Raw genomic sequence first — 27,384 nt, 5'->3', positions numbered from 1 at the left:
ATTGATTCAGTTTCTGACTGGTAGAAAGCTAATTAACTAGAAAGGGGAAGTTTAACTTCTAGACAGATCAGAACATGTAAGAAGCAAGTGAAAATAAAAAAGTAATTACAGCTAAAAATCATTCCAGAATATGCTGTTCTTGAAACAAGAGGACTAACTATAAATCTGTATTTTAACTAGCAGTAAAATGCCAGAGATCCAGGTCATAGAGCAATGGTGAGAAAAGTGTGACAGAAGCAGGATGTCCAGCAGCTGATGGTGCCTCAGGAATGGGGATGGATTTTTTTTTTTCTTTTTTTTTGTTCCTGATTTGCTGTAGGGTGGGTATGGAGAGCTTTCTAGGAAAAAAAAAAACCAAACCCAAAAAACAATAAAACCAGAAAAACTCTTGATGGACATTACAACATTCAGGTGCAACCAACTTCTTTCTCAGAGGCAGTTGAGAGCTCCTGGGGAATAGCTCCAGGCAAGCGGTTTTGTGACACTGACAGTTTTCAGTCTGTGCATGTTAATGCACTCAGTGGAGCCACAGCTGGACAACAGCCATGCTATTTGATTTAGAGTAATAATTGGCTGCTAATTCTTACAAAAGAAAAGTTTACAGGTACCTGTTCCAAATACCCATTTTCCCTGGATCTTACTATGTCTGTGTAAATAAGATGAATACTTTTTTTCTTGGAACAGTATGATACACTGGCAATTAAATCCTTGTTTACTTTGAATGTGAAAATAAGTGATCCTGGTAAGCATAAGCATTCATATCTAGCGTAGAAAATTCAAACCAGGGCTTGTCATCTTAGATGCATCATCATCTTGACCTTCTGAACATCCTGCTTTCAGCAGGATTGGCTGTTCCTGTTTGTACTCAACTGTTACCACTGTGTACCTGGATACTTGTTTTGAGTCTAATTTAGTAACACTCTACTTACTGTTGTTAAAATATGTGACCAACAGAAACAAAGCTATTTGTACACTGGGACTGACAAAATAATTGAAAGTATGAATAAACTCTGAAAAGGTCCGTAAGCCAGAAGGCGGGAATTAGCTGAAGCTAGGGAAAAAACCTCTTTACTCCTTAAAATGGTTTAATTGCCAAATGCTCACATGCATTTGTGCTTTAGGTTGACTTAAGTTTGGGTTTGTCAAGTCAGGGAAAACGTAAGGGTATAATTTTAAAACTGAAGTGTGAAAGTGCCCATGTACAGTTTGCCTAAATTATACTCTTATTGAAGACTAAAACTTATTAACGTTGTTAATTTACTAGAATAGTACAATTTAAAATTTGTTCACAGTACCTTTTCCTTCCAGTTGAGAATAATCTTATCTTAGCAGATCATGCTTTTATTTAAGTGTCAATATTAAACCAAAGTTCACAAAAAGAAGGGAGAAAAATCCTCTGGACTTTCTGTTTCCTACCTTTGCTGAATTATAGCCCAGACTCATTTGTAGATAGTGTTTCCAATAAAAATAGCAGATGTAAAATAACTTTCATTATCAAGAAACATATATTTATTTTTCAGAGGTCTGTTAGTACATTTGGTACCTGTTAATACATGGCCTAAGTACTTTTACATGAACAATGTGTTTGCTAAGAACTGAACGAATGACAGAAGTATTAGAGTGAAGAACAAAAGTAATAAGTATTTTAGCATACTTGTATTTGAAAGTATTTAAGAAAATGTAAATACTTGAAATTTTTCAAGCTCCAGAAGTTGATTGATCTCCTTTCCAGTCCCAAAAGAGATGAGCAAGAAGGTAAAGTGTTAGGTTAAATGTATTTACTCCAAACTGCAAAAAAACTGTAAGAGCAGCACATTTCTGCGTGTGAGCTAAGAGAAGCCACCCACCTGTTATCAAAATAATATACATTTAGGTGGTGGTGGTGATGTGGCATTTTTAAGGAACAGCAATAGTTCCTAATTGCCCACAACTTAGTTACAGGACATGTTACAGAACACATAATTTGTATTACCAGAGGTGGTTAGTTCCAGAGAGTTCTGCGCTGGCCCGTGGCTTAGGTAAGATGTTGAAATTACAGGCTGTTTTGGATAAAAAACACACTGAAGAGCTCTGAAGTTGTACACGCACAGACTGATATCTGTCAGTGTCCCAAAATTGCTTGCCTGTTAGCAAAATTTAGCTCGTTTCAATTAAAAGCTTGTAAAATGCTGAAGTGACTTGTATTTGTACCATCTCCCACTAGAGGGAGTGTGTGTATGTGTATTTGACAATCCAGGGATAAATTCATTAATGTGAGAGAATTTTTCTCCGATTTTGCTATGAAAGTAAGTTGCAGCAAAGTACACTTTTTATCACAAACACCTTATTTTGCTTGACACTTCATTACAAGACAGATATTTTGTGTTGTGGAAAAATATGAAATTATTTCAGACCATGTGTATAAATGTGTCTCTGAACCTTGTTTGAACACCTCAGCCTGTAAAGTAGTGTATTCTGGCTGAAACTCAAGACCTAACTAGTGGTACGTGGTGCTTCAAATTTGGAAGTCTGTTTTGTACAACTCATAGAAAAACCTTATTATTCAGGATGTTTCCTAGAAGCTATCCAACCCTTTTCAAAATGGGTAAAGCTGAGGGCCCAGCACTTCAAGGGTATACACTATGCTTTGAAAATGTCGCCTGTGGCTTACTACTTTATAGTTTGTGTCCGCAGACCCATTATTTTGTCTTTTGGCAGGGAGAGGTACCTAAATAACACAAACATTGTTCTGTTGGCTGTGTAACATTTTCTCCAAAGTTAACAGTTCTTTTAGTGAGCTTTCTAATGCTGTGTGAAACCTGTTTTTCAGTGGCTTTTAAAGCAGTGTTTTTCATATCTATGCAAATTGCAAAACATTCAGATGGAAGTCAGTTATTTTTATTCAGATCAGACTCTCAGGCATGCACTGTATATGTTTGATCATATGAAATGAAATACATCTTATGTCTCCTGCTGCTTCAATTACAGTTGCATCAGCACTTACATTTTTGTAACAGAAACTAAACCCTTCATAAATGTTCCTCCCATGCTGATTTTTATACTTGTTTGTGATTCTTTTTTTTCAGCCATAAGTTTGGGAAAAAAATCACCTACTTGAACTATTTAAGTGACCTGAGAGAGCATCTCAAATATGACCAGCTAAATATCCCTCAAGAAGTCATCCGGTATGTGGCAAGTTTGAAATAGGTTGTCTCACCTTTTCTCAGGTAGAGTTGCATCCTGTTCACTGTATTCCAAGCAGAATCTAATCCTATTTCTTCAATGATTAAAAGTCTAATTTCACTGTTTGTGCTTGGTTGGATTTAATTCTGAAACCTACATTGCCATCAAAGACGTGCTGAAGTACGTCAGGTGTTTAGAGAAGAGAATGCTATATAGTTTTCTACAGATTTGGAACATCTCCGTCTCAGTTGTGGAGCATTTTCTTAGTATATTTGCAGCTTCTGTGTGAGTGTTAGCAAAACCAATCCATATTTCTTTACTGCTTCTGAGTATCACATAACGTTCATGGGTAAAAATGTAATCCTGACCTCTTTGCTTGCATATTGTAACAGATTAAGTGACTTCCTTTTGCTAAGAGCGTTCCCAGTCAGCAAAGTGTTGATTGATTTTAAACTTTATGGATACATCTATTGTTAGCGGATCCATTACTTTTATATTGTGCGTGTATGTGTGTTAGGGAGGTGTATTGGAGAGGGGGCGGGAGAGGAAAAGAAAAAGAAATGCATAGGGCTGAAATTGTCAAGTGCCAGTATTACTATCAATAACAGTCTTTTCGACACAGCGCTTTACATGGAAATGCTTTGATGTACTGACAGGAAGTGATTTTATGTCACTGCTGAATGAAAGTAACAGGAAGCTTTGATTATGACTGTTATTGATGCCTGGTGGGTTTTTACACACCTTTTGTGTAAATATGGAATAACTGAAAGTACCTTACAGCTCTAAGGTTATAAATTGGATTGCATGGTTGCCAAAGAAAGAGGAGTTGTATTTTGAGTAGGAAATAGGTTTGAATTTTGCTGTTAAATTATAGTGTGTTCCTATTTTTTGGACACATTTATTACTATGCTCCGTTGGCTGAAGCATAAGAGCTCTTCTGTGTCTTGCTTAAGTATTCTACCACAAATACTACTTAAAAATTTCCCTAATGCTTAAATTAAATGTAAGTTCTGTAAGACCTGCAGCATATGCACTATTGTCAGGAGATCAGCATCATGAGCAATACTGGTAGCTGTTCATATATATAGTCTGTCAGCCATGGTGCACAGAAAATCAATGATTTGTTGATTGTTGCAGACATGATGAAAATCTTCGAGGGAAAGAGAAGGGAAAACTGCCACCTGTGGTTAAGGTTCCTCCACCACGGCCACCTCTACCTACCCAGCAATTTGGAGTCAGCCTGCAATAGTAAGCCATGAGACTTCTAAAATATGAGATTTCTATACCTTGCAGCCTTCTGTAATGTGCAGATTCACTGGACAGAACATGTGCAAATATTTTGTTTATTATATGTTTAGTTTCTCGTTCTCTCTGAAAGCCACGAAACTACGAGGCTAGACAATAGGTTTTATAAATTCAGGACAGGTCTCTCAGTCCCAGTGACCTGCCTGGTCTTCATGTTTACGATATCTTTGTGGTAGTTAATGCTAGCATGGCTGCACAACTTTTCTCCCAATGGACAGAAATTTGCCCATATATGACAGAGCCCTGAGCTAATCTGTTGCTGGTGGATGCTGGCAGTATGAAAGTGTTTTGAAGATATTTAGATGGTGGATAGCAAAGCCAAAACAAAGCTTCAGGCTCCAAAATGGCTGCATAAAGCTAAAATGGATGCTTGAGCCTTTATATATTGTTGTTTTGTTGCTCACATATTGTTCTGATCAGAGTTTTATGAAATGAATAAAATCACTCTCTTCCAGAAATGCCCTGACAGCTGTTTACGTAGATTACAGCACTGTATGTGGTATAAAAAATGATTTACTTTACACAAGGAATGGGATGGCAATAGTACTTGCAAGATTCAATTTTCATAAAAAACAACAAAAAAACCCCCACAAAACCTTCTAGCTTCCTACCCACAGTCATTTCTGTCATCTTTCTATGGCATCCTTCTCAAAAACAGCTGAGGAATATTGTTCACATTCAGCAAAGGCAATTTAGGCTGTCTGATACATGGACATTTGTCGAGTCTCCTCCCACCCCCAGTCAACTTTTCTGGTTCTAATGATTCAGCTGTAAATGAGATATAAAATATAATTTTCCCCTGGTTAAATGTTAAGCATCAGTCCTCTCTAGAAGGCCTGAAATTAGTACAATCAATATCTATTGTGTAAGAGCTACTATGACGTTAACTTTTATGATATCTCTTTAGAGTTCAACCTAACACTTGAAACATGGCTAACTCACTTCCCTAATTCAGAGAATATCTTTTAGGTGGGCTCCACTGGGTCATTAAGAAGGACAATGTTTTATGCCGCTGCTGCAGTAGTAAAACCAGGACTGTTTGCAGGCATCAGGGCACGCTCTGTCACTTGCCTCCAGCCCAGCCTGGCTGCTCAAGCAGCTCTATCAAACTTCTCGCAGGCTTATGTGATCAGACAGCGTGTTGTGTGCCACTCTTGCCATCTGCTAGTCATATTTTATTTCTCTGACTGTGCCTGAACAGTAAACAGTGTCTTTTGCTGGGCTGCACGTGGTGAGGGTGTGGTGGTCACCCTTCCTGGCTCTGCTGCTTTCCAGCTGCGTTATGGTCAGCAAATCACGTCCTTGCTGTATGCCTTAGCTTTCTATAAGTATAAAAAGGGTGGCTACTTCATAAAGAGCTTTTCTGTGGAAGATCTGTGGGTGGAGAAACACCAAGCGAGGCATTACTATCACTTTTGACCCAGAGAGTTCCAGTGCTGGCAATGGAGGTGCTGACGGACAGACATCCTCCATGTGTGGGTGCAGTTCACAGCACTTGGGTGTCCAAAATGGACGTACATGGGGATACTCATTCCTTCTGTTTGCCCACCCTTGTCCAGATTCCCTTTTGCAGAAGAGATGGTGAGACATCACCACTTAAAAATTACAAATAAACAAGTACCCTACAACTTCTAAATTAGAAATAAAGGAATTAATTTAGACTTTGTCTGTGAAGAAAGGTAAAGGTAACAGAGGAGAGGAAATGATATGTGTTGGGAGCTTCTAAAATCTGAACCAAAAAAAGTATCAACTTTTATCTTGATGAATGAATTGCTTTTGCCAATTCCCTCTCCTTTTATGATCTCTATAGAATGTAATGGCAAAATGGAAGTGACCTCCCACCTGTCTAGCAAAGAGGCAGGTTTGAAGTCGTCTTCTGGGTGAGGCTCTTCCCTTTTTCTGAAGAGAGCTACAGGGAGACTCTGATTTTATTTTGTATAGGCTTATGGGAATATGTGTGCTATGTATTTCATTACAGCTAGTAAAAATTGTACTGTCAGGGATGCTGCTGAGATAAAGCTACTGTTGTTAAAGGACTGTTTCTATGTGGAGTCTTTTTCTTTAGTTTAAGAAAAGAAATGATAAGGCCCATAGGCCTGAGGTTTCATCAGAGTCAGTACTTCTGGGATGATGATTTTTATTCAGTCAGTAAAAGGTTGGTGAATGGGATTTATCCAAAGCCCTCATAGGTGGCCTAATTTTGCTAAGATGTTTGATAATGGTGTCCCAATGACTTCTGGTGTGGAAGGTGGTAAAGCCATACCCTTTTGAACGTGCCTCCCTAAAAGCAGCAGGCAATGCTCTTTCTGGTTAACACTTCCTCATTTAACTTTTTTCTCAGTTTATATTGGTTAATACATTTGCTTTCCAGAGCTATAATTAAAAACTAGAAGAGCAAAAAGTGACTTAAGTGTTGGCTCAAAATATCTCACTTTTGTCCAACAGGCAGAGGGGAAAAAACCCTGTTTTGTTAGGACAGCAAAACGAAGCTGAAGGAAGTTTCTATCTAGACACTGATAAATGACTGTCTGGGACCAGTGCCTCGTCTTGGAGGAATCTGTTAACTCACAAAGACATTTTTAACCTTGTAGAGTCAGATTTTCAAAATGACATAAGGCAACTGGGCATTTAAAAATCATGGAAGGTCTGTGAGAGCTGGAAGTATAATTCTTTGAAATGTAATCTATACTGAATTGGGTTTACTTTTTATGAGCGAGCTGAAGGGCTTATTATCAAGTTAGTTCAAAACCTTTCTTATGTTACCCCCATCTACTCAGGATCCAAAATCTGAATTTAAAATGGCTGCTTTTGATCTCTTTAACCCCTCAGTGTCAACCTAAGCTCTTTGTGGGGAAGAAAAAACAAACACACACCAAGCTGACTTCATCTTAAGTGTCCATCCAGCTTTATTTACATTTATTTGTCTGGGATTTAAGCGTGTACTTTGTTAGGCACAGATGTGAAGTGGAAAACCTTCTTCATTATGAGCTCCTGTGAGGACTCAATAATATGGTCTTTGCAGCTAGAACTTGAATCTAATACCAAGTTGTCCTGAAGTTTCCACTGAAACTACGCTAATTCAAACAATAATAAATGAGCTTAGTAAAGGCAGTTGAATCATCCAAAGATGGCTTATAGAATGTCTTTAGAATAAAGTGTGGCAGACCAAAAAAGATTGGCTGTCTCCCTATTTAATTCTTTATGCCTACATGTATAGAGCAGACCAGCCCAGTTTGCTGAATTACAGTCTTTCCATAGCATTTCTGATCCCCAGCCTGGATTGCCTGGTTGCCAAATTGCACCTTTAAAGGTTTGAACTCATGTTAAAAACTATGTGATTTTCTTGAAAATATAAAATAACACAACTGAAACTAACGTTCATCTTCATGGGGATATCAGACAGAACAGTCCTCCTGAAGAGGTTTTGTCCACACTTAATTTTTCAGTTACAATGTAATGAGAATCCATGCTCGGATTTGACGGGTACTTAAGAATGTGTAGCACAGGGTGGGTGGGATAGTTTGCATGTTTAGTGTTTATTATGTCCTTCTCTAACTTGCTAATTCAAGCTTCTTATGTGCAGATAGAATGAGGAGAATAACAACCATAATGAGCTAGTTGAAAGGTTTATCAAGCCTCATGTCATGTCGCCAATAGAGGGCAATAGCAGATGGTAGAGGGAGCAGTGTTAGAGCAGGGCAAGCGTACAGCGATACTTCCTCGGGTATAATGTCCCAGCCTGTAGTGATCAGAGACTTGCAGAGGAGAGTACTACAGTACTATGAAAATGACTTTCTGTTACTCACCAGTAGCTATCGCTTTTATAAATCCGGACATTTCAAAGAATGTTCATGTATTGTGTTGATATAGCAAGATTATTTTTCTGTTCTTTCAGCAATGCTACCTTCACACACGAAACGTAGAGCAGCAGGAATTAGCTATTCAGAATATATCCTCGCTAGTTTGCACTGCATGTCAGGGTGGAAAATAGGATTTTTATTCTAAAAGCCATTAGTAAAGATTTTATGTTTAAAAAGGCAAGGAAAAATTTGAGGGACCCTCTGCTTATGTTGATCAGATAAATGCAGTTAAAATGGACGAACGAAGCTTCCTAAATTTGCAACACTTTAAAGGAATTAATAATTGACTATATGGGCCAAGCAGCATCATTGTCCTCTGCTGTATGTTCAGCAAGCTCCTACAAACCCCTGTTGCTGCATCCGATTGTCTCTGTAATCAAGGAAGGCTACAGCTGAGCTCCAGCGCAGAGTTGACCTTGACTAGCTATTGACATTGTTCTGTTTTCTCCAATTGGTTTTAAAATCTAAAATTAAATATCTTTTGTGGGAAGACAGGAGATGTTTTGTTTTTCTATCTGTCGCCCTGGATGGGGAGAGGGGGCACAGAAAATGCACAAAATTGCCACAACTGTACAGCTTTTGCTTGTTGAATTGTTACCATAAACATTTCAGGGTGCTTTCCTTTTGGTCATAATCTTTCTGCTTGTGCATGCTGTGCATGCGTGACCAGGGAGGAAGAATGCATTCTAAACCAAATCTCAGCATGTCTCAGCAGGGGAAAAAATGAAAAGGAGAGGAAAAGCAAAGAGAGAAATACTATCAGCCAAGAATACTTAATGACACTTCAGAACAATGTGTAAAGGCCTTTCATGATAACTGTCCACTGTCTAGAAATGAGTCATTGGATATATAACGTGTTGCAGTAACTAATGATATAAACTGTAGTGAGGAGTACTCATTCTCTCTGGCTACTGTGTTTACCGGACTAGGTCCCTCTTGAATCTGACATGTTGCTGCAATATGATTCAGATCTGTGAATCAGTTACAGAAAACAATACACTGAAATGCTCTGTTATGCTCATCTCTTAAGCAGAAGGAATAAGAGATCTCTCATTTCAAATTGCCCATAGTAGTGCCTGATCTCCAATGTCAGTTTGCATTGTCCATCATAAAGCACAGCTGCTCATCACACCATCGTGAACAAGGCAAGAAAAATGCAGATTACTTGACAGGATCCGCAGAGAGAGGATAGAGGTGTAATTTTATTGACCTCTGAGCTGGTCTGATTTACATCAGCTGAAGTAATGTCTCTATTATTTTCTGTCACCTTAGGTCCAGTAAACTGAACGCTGTGTCCCACATTGTGAAATGCTATGAAAATATGCATCCCAGCTTCCCCCAGTGTTGCAAAAACAGAACAATCCTTTGCATGTGACTTTCAGTGAATATCTTGCTCTATTTTAAAATACCATTTATCTTGAGGACCTCTTTCATTGTACTGGGAATGGAACCTTTCCTTCAAGGGAAACAGGAATCCTATAGAAAATGGTAGAAGTGCAGAAACTGTATCTTTTTTTTTTCCTAGAAAAAGAAAAATGATGTGTAGGTTTTATTATTACAAATTATAGCCCAGTTATTTGTCTCACCTCTCTGACAGATAAACTAGTGCTCAGCAGGAGCAAGTGCTGTAAATAATCAGTTTACTATTTATACACTGAAATGGGAAACACATTTATGGGTAACAATAATAATTAGAAAACATTTATAAAAAGCTGCTGGGTTGCTATTTGGTGCCTCTGGAGTGAGCAGCTGTAAGAAAGCAAAAACAATCAGTGCAACTTCAGAGAGACTGAAAATGGGTTCCATGAGCTTAAAGTGTCAATAATAAAGATGTAACAGCTTCCAAGCAAATTAAAGTCTTGATGATGTTCCCATTTGAGTGAATTAGGCTTTCGACTAATTTTAATAAAAGTTGCCCTAAATGTTTAGAGTACTGATCTGAATACACGAAACAAAATTATTTGACACACAAGGAGTGTGTTGTAACACCCCTATTAGAAAGGCTAAAATAAATGTGGTGGGTTTTTTTCCCCTTACCTTGATTTGCTGCAGGCTTTTCCTTGCTGGTATCCTGAACATTGACCTTGGTACTAACCTCATCTCCCAGCTCCTTTTCTTCTTTAGTCCCTTACCGGGGGTTATCATTTCACTGGGGATTTCAACTTTGCATGCTGTGCAAAGAACCCCTAGAACTTCCTTCCTCATGTGGTTTATTAGCAAGGCTAATTTATTAATGGGGCTGCACAGTCCCTGCCTGTTTTGTTCTATGTTGTTGCAGCAGGGTTGTTATACAACACTGATCTGCTGCGAGAGGAAAAAATTCACGTACAGAAGCTGCCTTTCAGAGCAGGGTAGAGGGTTCATGTGTTCTGTGTTTGTGTGGCTCTGTTCCCTTTCCTGTGGCCAACTTTTGCAGGGGCTGGTACGAGAGCTTATGGTACTGAAGCAAAGTTACTTACTAATTTTTCTGCTCTAGGGTCTAGGTGGAAGGCAGGGGGAAGGGGAGAGCAGCCTGGGTCTCAGAGCTGGTCTGAGAGCACTGCGCAGCTCCTGCTTGGTTGTAACACTAACACTGACCTTCTGCTCTACAGTGTCACCAGCATGCGTGAAACTGCTATAAGATTGTTGAAGCTGGAAGGAGCAGGAGAGACTAGGAGTGACGGGATACATATCCTGAAAGGGGCTGAGAGGATTTTGCTGTTAGGAGAGATATTTTACGAAGGTACCTGATTGTCACTGTGGGTAAGAAGAGGATGCTGCTCTGAGGACTAGGTCATAAACTTGGTCCTGGTAGCATTTCAAGCCATGGCCTTCTCTAATCAGTGAGCTTTTTTCATGAAGCACTTACAGCCTCTGGTTTAGCTCTTCTAAGATGTCTGTGATAGTGGGGAAGATTGAGGTTGGACTTGGTCTTACAAGTCAGGTCATAAATCTTTCTTCTGGCTATTATCATGTTGTTATGATACTGCAGAGAATGATTACTCCAGCAAGTCCAGTACTGTTTCATACTGAAATTAATGGTGCCTTGCCAGTGTGTAAGGACAAGAAGTTGTATCATTTCATCTAAAGGTCATTTGCAAGCAGCAGCAAATGATGAGAATTACTAACGTATAAGATGATACTTTAGGATTATCTGAATTAAACTTGTTCCTTGCTGTTAGTCTTATTCTTCCTGCAAGTGCATTGCATACATTGTAGAATTTATTTGGTCAAATGTCTAAAATTATCATGTTATGAACATGATTTTGTCAAACTTGGCTATATTTTTTTATCAAAGTTCCTATGTCTGTTTACATCAAGGAAAATTCCCCTTTCCTAAACAGTTCCTGTTAGATGTAGATACAGCAGTGTCCACAAAGTAGTATTAACCCACACATAGAGCAGTACTGAATTTTATATACTCTAGATTCTGGTATGGATACTTTGTTGAAAAAGAGCAGGAAAAATTTGTTCAACGGATTGATTTTTAGTAAGGTTCACAGAAGAGCTATGGGCTTATGTCAACCATATTTGACAGAGGAGTGGAGCGCTCACAAATACTACAAGCTTCTAAAAATCATTGGCTGGAAGGAGAGAAGCTATAGCAGGAATTCAGTCTTCTGTTGTCTTTGGTCTGGTGGTGCATCGGTTAGTGTTTAGATGGTGATTAGTTATGAGCTACTCCTTACCTTATGAGGAAATACGAGATAAAGAGGTGAGGGGAGGAAATGAAAATACTCCATAAGGGAAGTGAGATTATAGATGACATAAGGAAATGATCTCAGATTACTATGATGAGGAAAGAGGTAGGACACAGGATACAAATCCATAGCAGATCAACTTCATTAGTTCTGCAACTGAGGGAACAACTTGCTTTCAAACAGCAGGTTGGTCTAGGTATTTGAAATAGTAGAACGAGCTCTGGGAGCTGGATTAACAAGTTTATTACAATCACCTAACAAGTTGCATTGTTTTATATAGCAGTAGGGGAAGTGACACACAAAATATGCACAGCAGAGGAAAAAAAATACGGTCTAGGAGAATCTGGATAACGTACAGACCTTAGTGCCTGGGAAGAGATTGGATGGTGAAAATAGGAAAGAGGAAGAGTAGGACTGGGTGGGCAATGAAACTGTAGCTGGAAGAAATGGCACTGGTGGCTCAGCATTGTGTCCCTGGAGTGATGAATGAGGTCAGAAGGTTTGATGGCAGAATAACCGAATAGCCTGAAGTATATTCCCCTGTCAGTTTATGAGTAAGAGAGGCAAAACCACAAGGTGATTCAGTACCTGTCATGACCCTGCTCTGAGTCCTCCTGTTGGAGGAACTCCCCCACTGCTCCTATATGTGAAGCTGGGGGTGACCAACCTCCTAAGCTTGGAGATCCAAAATTAAAGTCTACATATCTTCTTCTAACTCCCTTCATAGGCATAGGGAAAACATATATGAGGAGGAGGGGGGGATTTGACAATTTCCCTGTCGCTCCATGCTGACTTATGTTGCTGTAACGTTTATTTTAAAGTAGTTTTTATGTGTAGCGTAAACACAAAATATAATACTGGATTGCTCCTTCCATGCAACAATGTTACAGAAGTTGTATCAAATATACTCCAGTTATTATGAGTTGTTTTATACTAATAAAGTAATAAGCAAGCCTAGACAGAAAGAGAAGTAATCGCAGTACTTGGAAAAGAAAAAGACTCTAAGAATCATTCTCCTCTGCAGGTTGTATTGGGTTTGCATGGCAAGGTTTTGGTAGCGGGAGGGCCACAGAGCTGGCTTCTGTGAGAAGCTACTGGAAGCTTCCTCTATGTCTGATAGAGCCAATGACAGCCTGCTCCAAGACAGACCCACCACTGGCCAAGGCTGAGCCCGTCAGCAACGGTGGTAGTGCCTCTGTGATAACATATTTAAGAAGGCGGGGGGGAAACTGCTGTGCAACAGCAGTTGGGAGAGAGGAGTGAGAATATGTGAGAGGAACAACCCTGCAGACACCAAGGTCAGTGAAGAAGGAGGGAGAGGAGGTGCTCCAGGTGCCGGAGCAGAGATTCCCCTGCAGCCTGTGGTGAAGACCATGGTGAGGCAGGCTGTCCCCCTGCAGCCCATGGAGGTCCACGGTGGAGCAGGTATCCACCTGCAGCCTGTGGAGAACCCCATGCCAGAGCAGGTGGATGCCCGAAGGAGGCTGTGACCACGTGGGAAGCCTGTGCTGGAGCAGGCTCCTGGCAGGACCTGTGGACCCATGGAGAGAGAGGAGCCCACGCTGGAGCAGGTTTGCTGGCAGGGCTTGTGGCCCCGTGGGGGACCCACGCTGGAGCAGTCTGTTCCTGAAGGACTGCACCCCATGGAAGGGACCCACGTTGGAGCAGTTCGTGAAGAACTGCAGCCCGTGGGAAGGACTCACATTGGAGAATTTTGTGGAGGACTGTCTCCTGTGGGAGGGACCCCACGCTGGAGCAGGGGAAGAGTGTGAGGAGTCGTCCTCCTGAGGAGGAAGGAGTGGCAGAGACAACGTGTGATGAGCTGACTGCAACCCCCATTCCCTGTCCCCCTGCGCTGCTGGCGGGGAGGAGGTAGAGAACTTGGCAGTAAAGTTAAGCCTGGGAAGAAGGGAGGGGTGGCGGGAAGGTGTTTTTAAGGTTTGGTTTTATTTCTCATTATCCTACTCTGACTGGTAATAAATCAAATTAATTTTTTTCCTCAGGTTGAGTCTGTTTTGCCTGTGACAGTAATTGCTGAGTGATCTCCCTGTCCTTATCTCGACCCATGAGCCTTTCATTATATTTTTCTCTCCCCTGTCCAGTTGAGGAGGGGAGTGACAGAGCGGCTTTGGTGGGCACCTGGCATCCAGCCAGGGTCAACCCACCACACAGGTGCAACCTCAGCTGGTAGCACTAGGTTAAGGCTATGTTTACATGTTGTATAAAGATCTCATGTTTTCTGTGGATGAGCTGCAGCATTTCAGCCTCTCATGATACATTCATAGATCTCTGTGCTGCTTTGTGCTGGTGCTTTAGAGTTTGTCAGTAAAGCTGGTCACCTTTTAAATATCAAATATGAAATTGTACACATAAATGTATATTAAGTCTAATTTAAAATCTGAGATTGGTCCTTTATTTTCTTGTTGATTACTGTAAAAATGTAGCAGAATACTCAGCAGATACTGACCATCTCTTTTGTTATACTTTTTAAACGGCACTTTTTTTTTTTAAATAAGGAAGATAATCGCAGAATTTTTTGCACTGTCTAGATCAAGAAAATGCTATGTTTGATTTTTTGCCTCAACTGTTCACTCGTGAAAGAGAAAGAAATGTCAGCTCACGGGAATCATTCAAAAGCATTAATAATCTTGCTGCATCACTTTGCCTTCAAAATAAATAGTACAATATCCTTTTAATTATACGTACACTGTGGCTTAAAAAGAGACAAATGACAAAGAAAAATCTGCATGATAATAGGCTCCTAATCTTGCAGCATCCCTTGATCAAGACTTACTCTGAAGCATTCACTGCAAACTCCTTCCTTGCCTGCCCCTAAGCTGCCTTGAAACCCTGTTCCACCAACGGCATTCAACCAAATCTGATCAGAGCCACCACCACCGCTGTCACTGCATCATGGTTAAACGCAACCCTGCTGGGGCGTGCCAAGTGAGGGGTACAAAACTGGAGCAAAACCAATCTCAAGTCGGGGCAAAGTTAGTCTGGAACACCATTCTGCTGCTCTGGCCCTGGCTCACCTTCAGTACAGTAAATAGCACTTGTTTATTACTTGGAGCTGTTGCAGTTATACAGCTTGTAACAGCAAGAAGAAAGCGTTTAGGAATGTCTCTTTGAATAGAAGTCGAAGTCACCTGTTTCAATGGCTTGTTCAGCACCTGTTAGAGCTGTGGAGGACTCTTGTGTTTGGTGCGGGCTCCTTAATTTGTGGAATTTAACGTATGTTCTCAGATATCTCTCAGGTTTTTGCTGAGACTGTTCTGTCTTGGTTTGGACTCTCTGTCTATACTCTATACATGCCATTTAAAGGCTGTTACTTTTGCTTTTTTTTTTTTTCCTAACAGTATCAAGGACAAAAATAAAGGCGAACTAATCCCCCCAGTAATGAAGGAAACTGTATCCTACCTGAAAAGAAAAGGTGAGTTTTGTGTCAAAAGGGGATGTGTCTTTCAGAATAAGGACAATAGTATGAAACTATATAACGCTCAGTGCCTGATTCAGCAAAGTTTACTTTGAATCCTGAAAACTTGAGTGGTAATTGGGCACTGCCTTGAGAGCTTTGATGGATAGGGAATACTTATTATCAGATTATTGTCCCACTATGAAAAAAAACCCAAAACTTTTTGCCCTTAGGATTAGATTAGGGAATAGCAAATGAGATGTCTTGAAATACACATCATCAACTCATATCATATTGTTGGTTTTAAGCAGAACTCACAGTAAAAATCAATGAGAAGTTCTGTTTTTATAGAACCAGTGGCCATAAAAACTCATTGAAAAAATGTGTTTTGCAGGAGTAAGCCTGAAGTCCTCCCTTCACAAAATATTTTTACTGGCATTTACAGACCCTTTGAGTGCAGTTCATATCTATAGTTATGTTATATAGAGATACAGAATACAAAGACCCATATTTGAAATGGGAGTATCCAAATCTGAGTTCCCTGTATCACCTTCATTTACAGGGCAAAGAGAGGGTAGACTTTGAACCACTGGCTATACCCCTGAGCTCCCCAGTGCATACCTGACCAACGTAAAGGACCAAATATCAGGTGCTGTCTGTAGGGTAAGTGCACTGTATTCCCTACACAGGGACAAAGGTGCATACAGGGAGAAAGTCAGAGATAAGGCTGCAGTCTTGAAATTCCTTTTCCCAGTGTAATGTGATTTTACATTTTGATCCCTGATTTTTAAGGCAATCACAGCAACATTTCCATAGCCCTTTGTGCTCCAAGGCCTCAGAGTTTCACAAATGTTTGCTAAATCTTACAGTACCAAATCTATAGCCTAGGTACATTTATCTTACAGGTGACAGAACAGAAACAGAGCATAACACAGTTATGTGACTGGCACAACTTTATACAGTGGTAGAACTGGGATGATCCCTAAGATCCCTGAAAGAAGGGTGTAAATTTCTAACAGGTGTGTCAAGTGAAGAAAATCAAAATATGTTTGGTTTGCTTATTTGCAAAAAAAAAACAAACCCAAAAGGAAACGTCACTGGCGTTTAATATGCCGTTAAGTTTGGTTAATGTTTTAACAAATGTTGAGGATCAGCATGATTTTTATTAAGACAAAAACCAGACTCAGATCTCTATATTGCTGTTAAATGAGTGTTATCTGAGATTTTCCTCATTTAAAGAGCTATTTGTATTGACAGCACACAAATTGTGAGTAAATTATATTCTTCTGTAGACAGGCTCACCCAAAAACTATATCCCACAATATTCCCAATTCTTAATTTGCATCCTTGAGCTGTCATTCTGAACAACGTAAACTTTGCTTTCAGCGTTCAAATAGTATGCGTCATTGATCTCTGTTCATTTTAACTGTTTCCACTAGGGTTTGGTCTGAGTTTGAGTTTGTTTGAATCCTAAGTGAGAAATTTCAAACTTTTTAAAAACTTATACTGAATAGGCTTCACATTTGTGAAGACAAAGTGGGGGAGGGCCAAGAAAAACATTGCTTCTCAGCTTTATTGCGGATTCTCAAGAGAAATCCTGGCTTCATTTAAATCAGTGCAAGATCATACTGATTGGAATGAGGACAGACTCGACAATTAGTGTCTTGCCCTCATTGCTAGGATATGCTCCTTCATATTTTAGCTTCCCCCATGGTAAATAAGAACAGTAAATAACTGCCCGTTTTATTTTTGTGTGTGTTTCATACCTTGAGTGAAGCTGATTAATGATATGCATAGGAGAATGAGAGAGATATCCACTGCAGTGGATACCTGCTTACAGTTTGCAAGCAATGAACCATAGCATCTATAGGGATGCTTGTGTACAGAACAGGTAGCTCCTCGCCTCTTGAAATTGCTGATTTATCTTCAAAATACCTGCACCAGCTAAGGCCAAGTACTGGAGTGGGGCCAGTTCTGCTATTAAAGGTATCTACTGATCTGCAGTAGATGAAGAGTTCCTAACAGACTTTACTGAGGGCCTTTTGGTCCAAATTCAGGATTTCCACTCAAGCCCATAGAGCTGTTTGGGTGTGCTGTTTCCAGACTGGTGCTAATGATGAAAACTTTGCAGGTGTAGCTTGTATCAAATATTATGGTTGGATACAGGGAATGTAAATAGTTCACTGCTAAGAATGTTGAAGGCAAGTGACTGGCAGCTTGAGACAATCCCTGTAATTATAATTGTGAGTGGATAATTAGAGTTTGTGTAGTGTATCAGTAACATGCCCCATCTGCAGATGAAAGCCAGACTTTTTCGTGTTTTAAATTGTTATGAAACAATCATCATTACATATATTTAGCTTATCTTAATAGGCAAATACCTCTTCCTCACTAATCACAGGAGTCAAGAGAGCTAAGATGAGGATGAATGTGCACTAACATCATTACTTCTCACAGCTGTTATTATTTAGAAATTGAGTGAAAATTTAGCCACTAAAATGTTAATTGATTTAAACTTTTGGCTGTGCTTGGGAGGAGGGCTTTGCATATCTGGCATTTCCTTGGACCTATTTAAAGATTTTTTTAAAGAAATAGGAGGTTTACGGCCATCATTATATTGTGCTAGTGACCAGTAACTAGTAATTCTTGCACTGATCTGACACAAAACCTCCTCCGTGTCTTGCTTTTGTTCTTTCTGGGTGTTCTGTCTCATCACTGTTGCACCAGTCCCATACTCTTCCCTCTCAACAATTGCTGATTCCAGCTCAGATACCCACAGTTTTCTGAAGCAGCAACGCCAGCTGCACAGTACAGGAGAAAAATAGCAAGTTTTAGCTCTCATGGTTGTGATAAAAGATAGGGTTGGCTCGACTTCGTCATTGCAGAATTTCTCCTAGATGAAATGTTTGTTATGCTGAAAGCAGTAATCATCCTTGGGTTTTCTCCAAACTTCATCTTTTTTTGGCTAAAAATTCATCTGTTCAGTGCACAGTTTGTAAAGGATAGTCTCTGAGGAAATGTGATGATACTTCTGAACAAAGCCCTTGTCCTACTTTGTGCATCTACGCAAGTCAGTGGCATGGTAATGCTGGCCACCGATACGTAGTCCAGCCCATGCGCTTGCTAGCCAGACTATCTTATTTTTTCCCCAGCTCTCTGTGCTTCTGTACCCCCAGGAAGGAAGGGCACGGGCTCTGTCAACGTCAATATTTTCCAACCAAGCCCAGGTTTGCTCAGAGCTGTCATATTCCCTCTCATAAGGAGATCTCCACAAACCAGATTTCTAAGGAGAGATGGCTTGTCAGGTAGAGTGTTTTCTGACATTCTCAGCCAGCTGATGCTTGAAAGCCAAGTACCTGCCATGCCAAGGCTGTTAAGCAGTAGGTGATAGACATGCATTTTTTTGCACTTGATTATAAGTGTGCAGGTATCTGTTGTACCTGCTGTCTGCTATGATTTTAACTCTTTCTCTAAATCTGGAATATCTCAATTCTGCCATCAGCTTCAGCGAGTGTCGGTTCCCGTGCTGACAGCCCGGGGAGGCTGACTGGCAGCATTCTTTGCACTCCAGACGTGGCCATGAGCACAGTGAAAGCTTCAGTTCATCTTCCGGAAGTGACAAAAATTCACTGTCATTACCCTATTCCATTTGATTTTGGCATAGTTTCCAGCCTCACAGAATTAGCAGGGAGTGGGTTTTGTTTTTCACCCTAGGTGCAGTATTTCCACTCTTTCTTCCCATTGCTACATTTTCGCATCTATGTACCTGAAATCAGTTTATGAAATTCTGACTTAGGTCACAAAAGCTTCTGCAAAATCATGCTTCATCAACAGGGTTAAGATTTCTTGAAACATCAGAGACCCTCTGACGTTCATTAAGTCCATTCTGTACTGCTCAGGCCCTTATTTCTTCAACAGATCTGATGCAGGAGCTGTGGCGGTATTCAAATGAGGCACCAGCCTGCAGGAGTATGCTACCAGGCTAAGGAAACTTTCAGTCTCTAAAGTTCACCCAGCCTTTTTCATCTTAATGACTCTAATCCCTTTGACAGATTGCTTCATGTCACATTTTTCCTCCTTGATTTTTAAATTTTCTGCCTCAGTTTCAGACAACACTGTTTGTAGAAGTATTCTTCCCAGCATGGAGGCATCCTCATCTGTACAAATGAGCCAAAACTCCCCTTCTTGTACCGAGCTGAGCAGGCTCTGACAGCAGCAAGCACGTCCTCATCCTCAACAGCCAAATTAATGTTATGACAGTGAGCGTGGGTTTCTTCCTCATATATTTATCCGACTGTGTATGTAGATAGCTATTTCTGAGCAAGATGACTCTCACTGGATCCAGTTAGTAAGTCAGCCGGTACCTTAACAGAGACTAAAGAATCTACTGTAAGCAGAGATTCCTCTACATCTGTTTGTATTATATAAATGAGATCTATTATGGCTGATGCCTCAGACACTATTACAATAAACACAATAAATTAAGTTTCTTAATTTCTATAATAATTTTCAGGTTATTTTTTCAAGAAAGGAAGAGAAAGTAGCCATTTCACCACTTTCATTCTAGCTCTACTTCAGAGTGAAAAATGTTTTTAAAGTTTTTAATACTGAATTTTAAAAATGCTTAATTTCAGTTCCTGCTAACCTTCACAGGGAAGAATTGGTTTCCTAAAATGAGTTCTCAGTATCTGAGGAAATCATCAGCTCATTAAGACTAAGCCTCAGAGTTCATCTTCTGGACCGAACCAGAGAAGTGCTCTTAATTTCAGAAGTAAAGTATTGGTATCATTGTGAACCCAAGTGATGATTTAGGCCAAAGAGGAAGGACAGGTTTAACATAGCACACTTGTGACTAGATCTTCGTAGTAACCAGCAAACCAGAGGACACTGTTTTCTATGCTCAGCCTCAAAACCACAACCTGTTCATCTGTCTAGTCTATAAATGCAAGGCTTGACTTCACTTGTGCTAAATAAGATTTTTGTGTGTGTGTGTGCTACCTTATCTCTACCATGCCGTGAGAAATTACCATGCTTAATTAAATATTCACTCTCTTGTCAGAACAATTCATAAATGTTTCTAACGTGGTGTCATTCCTTTGGCAGTAATGATCTTGATGCTTTGCTCACAGGCCCTTTTCTCCAAGAAGCCCAACTTATGCCACAGGGTAGTCATTTTCTTTCTCTGGTTAATATGTCCCCACGTGTCCTCAGCAACCTATTTTGTGCTGAAGTGAGACTGTAAATGGGGGCTGTCACTTCTAACCAGCTGTTTTGGTAACCGGGGATCTCAGTAATGCCATGCTATGGAGGATGCATCTTTGTGTGTATGGCTTCCGTAATGCTCAGGGACGGGGCTGAGGCTGCTGGTGCTGCCCACACTGACCCGGCAGGGCAGAAAGGGGCCTGCTCGCTTCGGAGCTGCCCAGCCTCCGAGGCAGTTTTATCCATCATAGGATTTAGGATTCAGAAATGCACTTCTGCTTTTAAACTCTGATAAGATGTCACAGCAGAAGTTCCCTTTCGTGTCTTTTACTTAGATGTCTTTTTTTCTAGAAAAGCAGGTTACAGACTGGATATAAGGTATCGTGATAAATTAAAAGCTAGGTGGTGTGTGGCTGGTGGTTTTGGTGTTTGTTTAGGTCAGTGTTAGTACAATTCACCATGCTCTCTTAGTTTTTAAACTGTGACCCACAGTTTGAGTGTACTATCTGATACACACTAAAAATAAAACTGCATGGCAAAACCCATATTTTGTTTGCAGACCCCCCAACATCTGGAGGTCAGGTGACAGCTTTTAAGGGAATTTTTATTTGATTCATTATGGTGGGTATAAACTGCACTGTTCAGACCTGCATGAAGATGTCAAATAGGTTACAAAGGGCAGGAATGTTGCTCAAGCCTATCTCAAATATTAATACACTGTCATTTGTATTGGTCTTATGCAAAATACCAAACTGAAATATATAGGTAGGATTACTATTGTTAATGTATTTTATGTTTTAGAGAGTATCCCCAAAGGTATAAACAACATGCTTGTCCGTGTTTTAAACAATTTAAAACCAAAGCTATCCTGCTGGGATTATTACTAAAGTTTCCAAAGTTTGATAACATTTGCATTCTATAGAATGGCCATATAAGGAAACAGCTACAAAAAAATTGCATAGAGAACTAATTACTAAAGAGACCATGTGAGATCAGCAGCAGCTCAGAAGTAATGGAACAATAAACTCACGGTGAAGGAATCACACTACAGAATTATAAAGCAGAAAAGATAACTGTCCCCTATAGGAAAATTACCTCTCAGTAGCCCCCGTTGCCGAGTCTTTCTCTCTTACCTCATCTCTTTTGTTGACTGGAAGTGCTTTGCAGCACAAAGTTTTTGTTCAATGTTGTCTTGTGGTACCACAGGAGAGTCCTGGGTGATGACTAAGACTTCTAAATGAAATGGTAATAACCATGCTATAGAAGTGTAATGATAAAGTAATAAATGTCCTATGGTATGATTATAGTGACAACTAAAGCTGTCCTTTATCTGTTCAGTAGCAGAAGCAGTGGTAAACAGTGATTAATCTTTCCTCCTCATCCCCTCCATGAAGCACAACAAATCTTGCTGATGGAGAAAGTTTTGGTTCCATTTTTTAATGTGAATGAATACATCCTGGTGGTGATAGTCAGAATGGGTAGAGATGGATGGTTATGCATTCTGAATACGTTTGGATTGCTGCAGCTTAGCGAGTTTGCCTCCTGGCCTCTGCTTCTTGTGATCAATCAAATATCTTTTAAAAATGCAACACTGGGAAAGCTTGACATTGGCCGTATAAACATTTCTGAGTTCTTGGCTCTTTTGTTTTCATGTGAATGTTTTTACCTAGAGTTCATGGAGATGAGATAAATCCCAAGACTGGTTCATGTGCCATCAAATAAAAATGAACCTTTTAATAAGCACAGTTTGTGTTTTTGGTGCTCAGGCATTGTAAATAAATTATGTTCAGAGGTGCCAAGTGTAAACTGAGAATATTCATTCATAAATCCAAAGGCTAGAGACTATGCTGTTCAAAACTGGAAGGACACAAATACACTTTGAGTTCTGTGGAGGATGCACAGTTTTACATCCTTGCTGCTGCTGCTCAGCTTTTCAGTAGGGCTGGAACTGTCCCTTCTCTTCCCCTCTGCCCTTGATCTGCTATGCACCTTCTTGCAGTGCAAATCATCTTTACAGACTGCAGACATCACACTTACTTGTTCTGTATTCATTGCACAGAGTACAAGGGAAAGGAAGGCTGTGCAATCTCCTCCTCAAACTTGTACTGTATTCTAGCGTCAAAAAAAAAAAAAATCTTGAATTTGTCTTAAGCATAAAAATTCACAATTGCCACCACTTTGGGCATTTAAGATGTAACATTGAAGAAGGACAATTAAAATATGCTATAAACTCATCAGTCCTCGTATTAGAAATAAATTAGTTCTAATTTTTAAAAAGGAATCTTACTAGAATTAGGTAATCTGCAAGAAGATGTCTAAATCAGTTGTATTAATGAAAATGAAAACTGCTTCCAAACCAGGATGGACACTTCCTGAAACTTGGCAGGACCCCAGTCAAAAGAAACATTTCCAAACTCAATTTGGGACAGAAGGAATTCAGATGCTCACTCTTTGCTATTTCTCTTCTGAAAGCAGACAAATTAACAAAGGTTTTTGATGCCAGAAACCCTCAAATCAAGGATGATTGAAAGAAAAAGAATGTAATTTTCTCATCTCTCTTTCTTTGACAAGTTTGCAGCAATGTGACAGCATGTGTTGCTTTAATTTATCTTTATCAGTTTTGATTTTCTGTGTCTTTCCTGTGGGACAACTGATAGGGGGTAGAAGGGGGTTAAGTATTTTTAGCAACAACTTATTAATTCGGAGTGTGACACAGTTGTGTCATTGCACTGTGAAATTTTGTCTGCTGTGGTAAAAGCCATCTTATTTCAGTGTGGAATGAAGTGCCTGCCTGTTTTCATTTATGATTACTGACATTTAAATAATTACTCAGTTAAGTTCTCAATCGCAGAATCACTTTTCATTGAATGCAGATGGCTCCTTCACTAGTCACATCACTACGTTTTTTCTGTATAGCACTTAATATTTAAAACAAAATTTTGCTCTTTTTGGTCTGGAGAGTTTAATGCAGGGTAGCAAAAGTCCACTGATCTCTATCTATGTATCTATCTGTCTTTTTTTGGTGAGGGGCAGGGAGCAGTTTGTGCTGAGTTATCTCAACAGAGGCTCTGCAGCGTTGATAGAATATGAGTGACATGCATGTTTATCAGAACTGGAAAGCCCAGGGTAGCCGCTCGTGTCAGTCATCCACTAGCAGTGTTCTGGCAAGCGCTGCTGCTCCAGGATTGGTATTCTCTATGGACCATGCTATTAATGGCAAAATAGTTCAACTTGCACACCAAAACAAAAATATTTCTCTTTAGAGACAGCTGACATGAGTCATGCTGTAAACAGGGTTTGATTGAAGAATACTACTAACAGAAATTAAATAGGCTACTTCAAAATTATTTTTTTTAAAAGGACGTAAATGAATGCTTTGAACTGCAATGACCAGGATTGTCTTCAGGCAATTTTGTTTCCTCATCCTGTAACTCTGGTGGCTCTGGCATGTATTTTGTCTGCAAAAAGACGACAAAGTGATTAATCTTATTTTAGCATGGGTACTTTGTGTTAGCTTAATTATGGTAGTTCCAAGAACTGGGTTTTTTTTCCCCTAGTGTCTGAAAAGGAAGAGACAGGTTTGGAGAAAGTATTTCCTGACTGTATATAAGGCTGTGTATTTATCCATCACAGTGGAATAACCAACGAGAGGCTTCAGGTCCCTTTCGTCCTTCCCATCCATTATTATGAGACCCCAGTTGGGGGTATTTGCTAATGCTGTTCAGGTTACGTGTCATGGGAAACACCATCGTTCAAATCATGTTTTCAGGTAGCTTTCCCTAAACACAGAAAGCATAGAGAGCAATTAATAGACTTACAGACTTCTAAAAAAAGTATCCTGCTCAGTTCGTATGCATCCCAGAAGTTAGCAAAATATATTGCAAAAGGGCTGTCTCTGTACCCAGGCTCATAGTTTTCCCTCTTCAATAGCATAATTGCGGTTGACTCATTTCTGTTTACCAGTAGGCTGAAGTTATGACCCATGCTTTATTTAAAAATTGCTATAATATATTATTTTCTGGTCTGAGCATCTTTTATGCAAAAAAGATGCGGCTCTTGCTGTTGCGATTCTTTTACTTTAGAAGGAGAATATAGCTTTTTCTTTTTTCCTAACAATTGCACTAACCTACGTTTAATTAGTGTCACGTCATTTGGATAGGTTGCCCGCAAATGTAAGGATTGGAGATACCTGCTTTAGTAGTTGGCTTGTTGCCATCTGTGATCAAACAAATTGCTATATATTGATTCAGTTTCAGCTGACCTGGAAAATGAATTCTGGAAGAAGCACAGATACCGCCTGTATCCCAGATTTCTGCAGATGAGGGTAAAAGTTGCTTTTTCCCCCTCAGACCTCCAAAAAACATATCCAGCAAGAGCTTAGCGTTACATGCCATTACAGTAACATTGATGGGATGCAGGGCCAGATGAGTACAGCTGCTGTCTACACTACAGATTAATGTCTTTAATTAGACTCTTGAAAGCTTAGCCAATAAAGGCATAAACATGTTAAAAATTGATATTTATTACACTATAGTATATATAGTGAGATTCACATCAGATTAAAGCATTAACTATTAAACCAATTCCTGCAAACCGAATTGCAAGCGTTTATGATGTCCATTTTCTGAAAGACTCGTTTCTACAGAAAAGCTCTAGTCCACTAACAGACAGCATAATATTCTACAAATTCTCAGGAAATTATTGTATTTCTTGTTTGCTGAGGGCAATGCCTTGACGAGCTAGCTGTTCACAGCTGCCACTTCCGAAACCATGTCTTTTGACAGGTTGTGGTATAAATCTAATGGAACAGTTTTTCTGCAGTGATGCCATTTGCTGTAACTTTATTCAACTGAAACATGACCTGGTCAGGAATAAAGTAAGCGGTCAAATAGATCATAATTATTGTCCATTTGGTTCCTTTAGTAAACACACATGTCCTTCTTAATACATTGTAGTTTGAGATATCATACCCCTTCTAGAACTGAGTTCACGGGCTAACGTTTTAACATGCAACCTGGAATTTAACAAGCAAGGGCATAAATGCTTAGAAAGTAACTAGGAGCTATATTCACCTAAAGTCCAGCTAAGCCTCTAAATCTAGTCGGTGGAGCAATTCAAGTAGAGCTTGGGGTTCTTTGCAAAAGTCTCTGAAACGTCTATGAAAATTTGCTTCAGTAGTACATTATCAATTCTTTTAGTATACTGATCTAAATTTGTATGAACAATACTAAATGATATTCTCTAAGGAATGGGTTCATTAAGGAATTTTGTATTAATTTACTAATTTTTCATGTATAAAATACGCAAGCAACCTGGGTGAATTTACAAGAGTGACTGAGTATCTTTCATTAATGTATGACTCAAAATTTTTCTAGAACACCATAAAGATTCTTGATCATGCAAGTAGATGCACGTGTACTTTAGTTGAAATACATAAACATTGATTTCAGTCTGGCTACTTACCTGCTGAAAGATAAGCATGAAAAAATAAAAAAGTCAATCTGCTCTTTCACACTCACATAAAGAAACATACAGCAGTCCCTCCAAGTCAGTGGGTGGTCTGTCAAAATGTCAGCAATTTTATGTTTTGTCGGACCAGTGTAGGCTAATATTTTAGATGACTGTGCTTCCAGTAGGAATCTCCACTTGAGACTACACGTGAGCCAAATTGCGTTACCTGCTGGGTGGAAGGAACAGCACAAACTGGAGAGAAGGAAAGAGAGAGGGACATGATGATTTTACCAAACTCAAAAGCAAGAAGTACCACAAGTCTCAAGAAAAGTAACGCTTCTAGCCCCTGTCCTGTTTTGCATAATAATTCAGATAATTAACTTACCTTGAAAGCTGTGGTCCAAAATAGATCCTTGATTGGATGCATTTTATTGAAGTTTTTCCTCTGTAGCTGAAGTCAGATTTCAGTCAGTCCAAGACATGAAAGCAAATTAGATAGATACTCTTCAGGAGATTTAGGATAAATATTTCATAAGTGCCTCGACTAGAATCGGGTATTTCAAAATACCACGGGCAGGCAGAGTGTTAAGTCCCTCTGACTTCCAGAGAGAGGTGGAAGGAGCAGTGGTCTGCCCCAAACTACCTTTAAGCTGGGGAGGCCAGTATCCCTCCAAGGACAAGAAATAAGCTTCTCCATCCAAAGATCCTACGAAATGTTCCCCAGCCTAATGGATCTTGTCTCATCCACTGACAGAAGAGGGAGCTTAGGGAATCTTTGCAAATACCCTCTTTAGCTTGCTAAAGGTTTAAGGCATTTAGAAGGAGAATAGCCGATTTACAGGCGTGGTTTGGGGCTCAGTTTGCAGATACACTCAGTGAGAGTGGGTACGTAAGCAGCCTGGTAAATCTAAATCTCCTGCTTCTATGTCATTAGGTGCAATTGAAAGCTACTTTTAAAGAAAAATTATAGTTGGCAAGACACTCTAAAACACTTAAGGAAAGGTGGTAGTATTTCTATGAGACATGTTAAAGTGCTGTAGGCAATGCTGAAACATGATTTGATCCTACATTCTCTTCTCAAGGACTTTTCTTTCAAAAAAAAAAAAGAGTGTATCAAGTGGCTTTGTTCCCAAACCTTCTCCCTCTGTTCTGTTTTTGACTGAACCTATAGAGAAAAACAAGAGAGTGACAGCTTTTACAGATGAGACCTGCATTAATTCTTTTTTCAGGACTACAAGTAGAGGGCCTCTTCAGAAGGTCAGCCAGCATCCAGACTATCAAAGATGTTCGGAAACTCTACAATCAGGGT

The 27,384-nt window shown here is 39.7% G+C and overlaps 2 protein-coding genes across 3 annotated transcripts in view; both read left to right on the top strand.

Moving 5' to 3' along the window:
- The window catches only part of NUP50 (nucleoporin 50), a 398,016-nt gene that overhangs the window by 18,032 nt on the left and 352,600 nt on the right, over positions 1 to 27,384 (top strand). The gene's annotated exons all lie outside the window — the stretch shown is intronic.
- The window catches only part of ARHGAP8 (Rho GTPase activating protein 8), an 83,738-nt gene that overhangs the window by 44,910 nt on the left and 11,444 nt on the right, over positions 1 to 27,384 (top strand). For both annotated transcript variants that reach the window (XM_050914936.1, XM_050914937.1), the window contains exons 7-10: positions 3,066 to 3,164; positions 4,300 to 4,410; positions 15,367 to 15,440; positions 27,305 to 27,382. In XM_050914936.1, coding sequence (XP_050770893.1) covers positions 3,066 to 3,164; positions 4,300 to 4,410; positions 15,367 to 15,440; positions 27,305 to 27,382 — 362 coding nt within the window. The remainder of the gene's footprint in view (positions 1 to 3,065; positions 3,165 to 4,299; positions 4,411 to 15,366; positions 15,441 to 27,304; positions 27,383 to 27,384) is intronic.

Source organism: Gymnogyps californianus, chromosome 1 (assembly GCF_018139145.2).
Source record: "Gymnogyps californianus isolate 813 chromosome 1, ASM1813914v2, whole genome shotgun sequence".
In the NCBI taxonomy this organism is placed as follows: Eukaryota; Metazoa; Chordata; class Aves; order Accipitriformes; family Cathartidae; genus Gymnogyps; species Gymnogyps californianus.
This window is presented reverse-complemented; position numbering and strand designations above follow the sequence as displayed.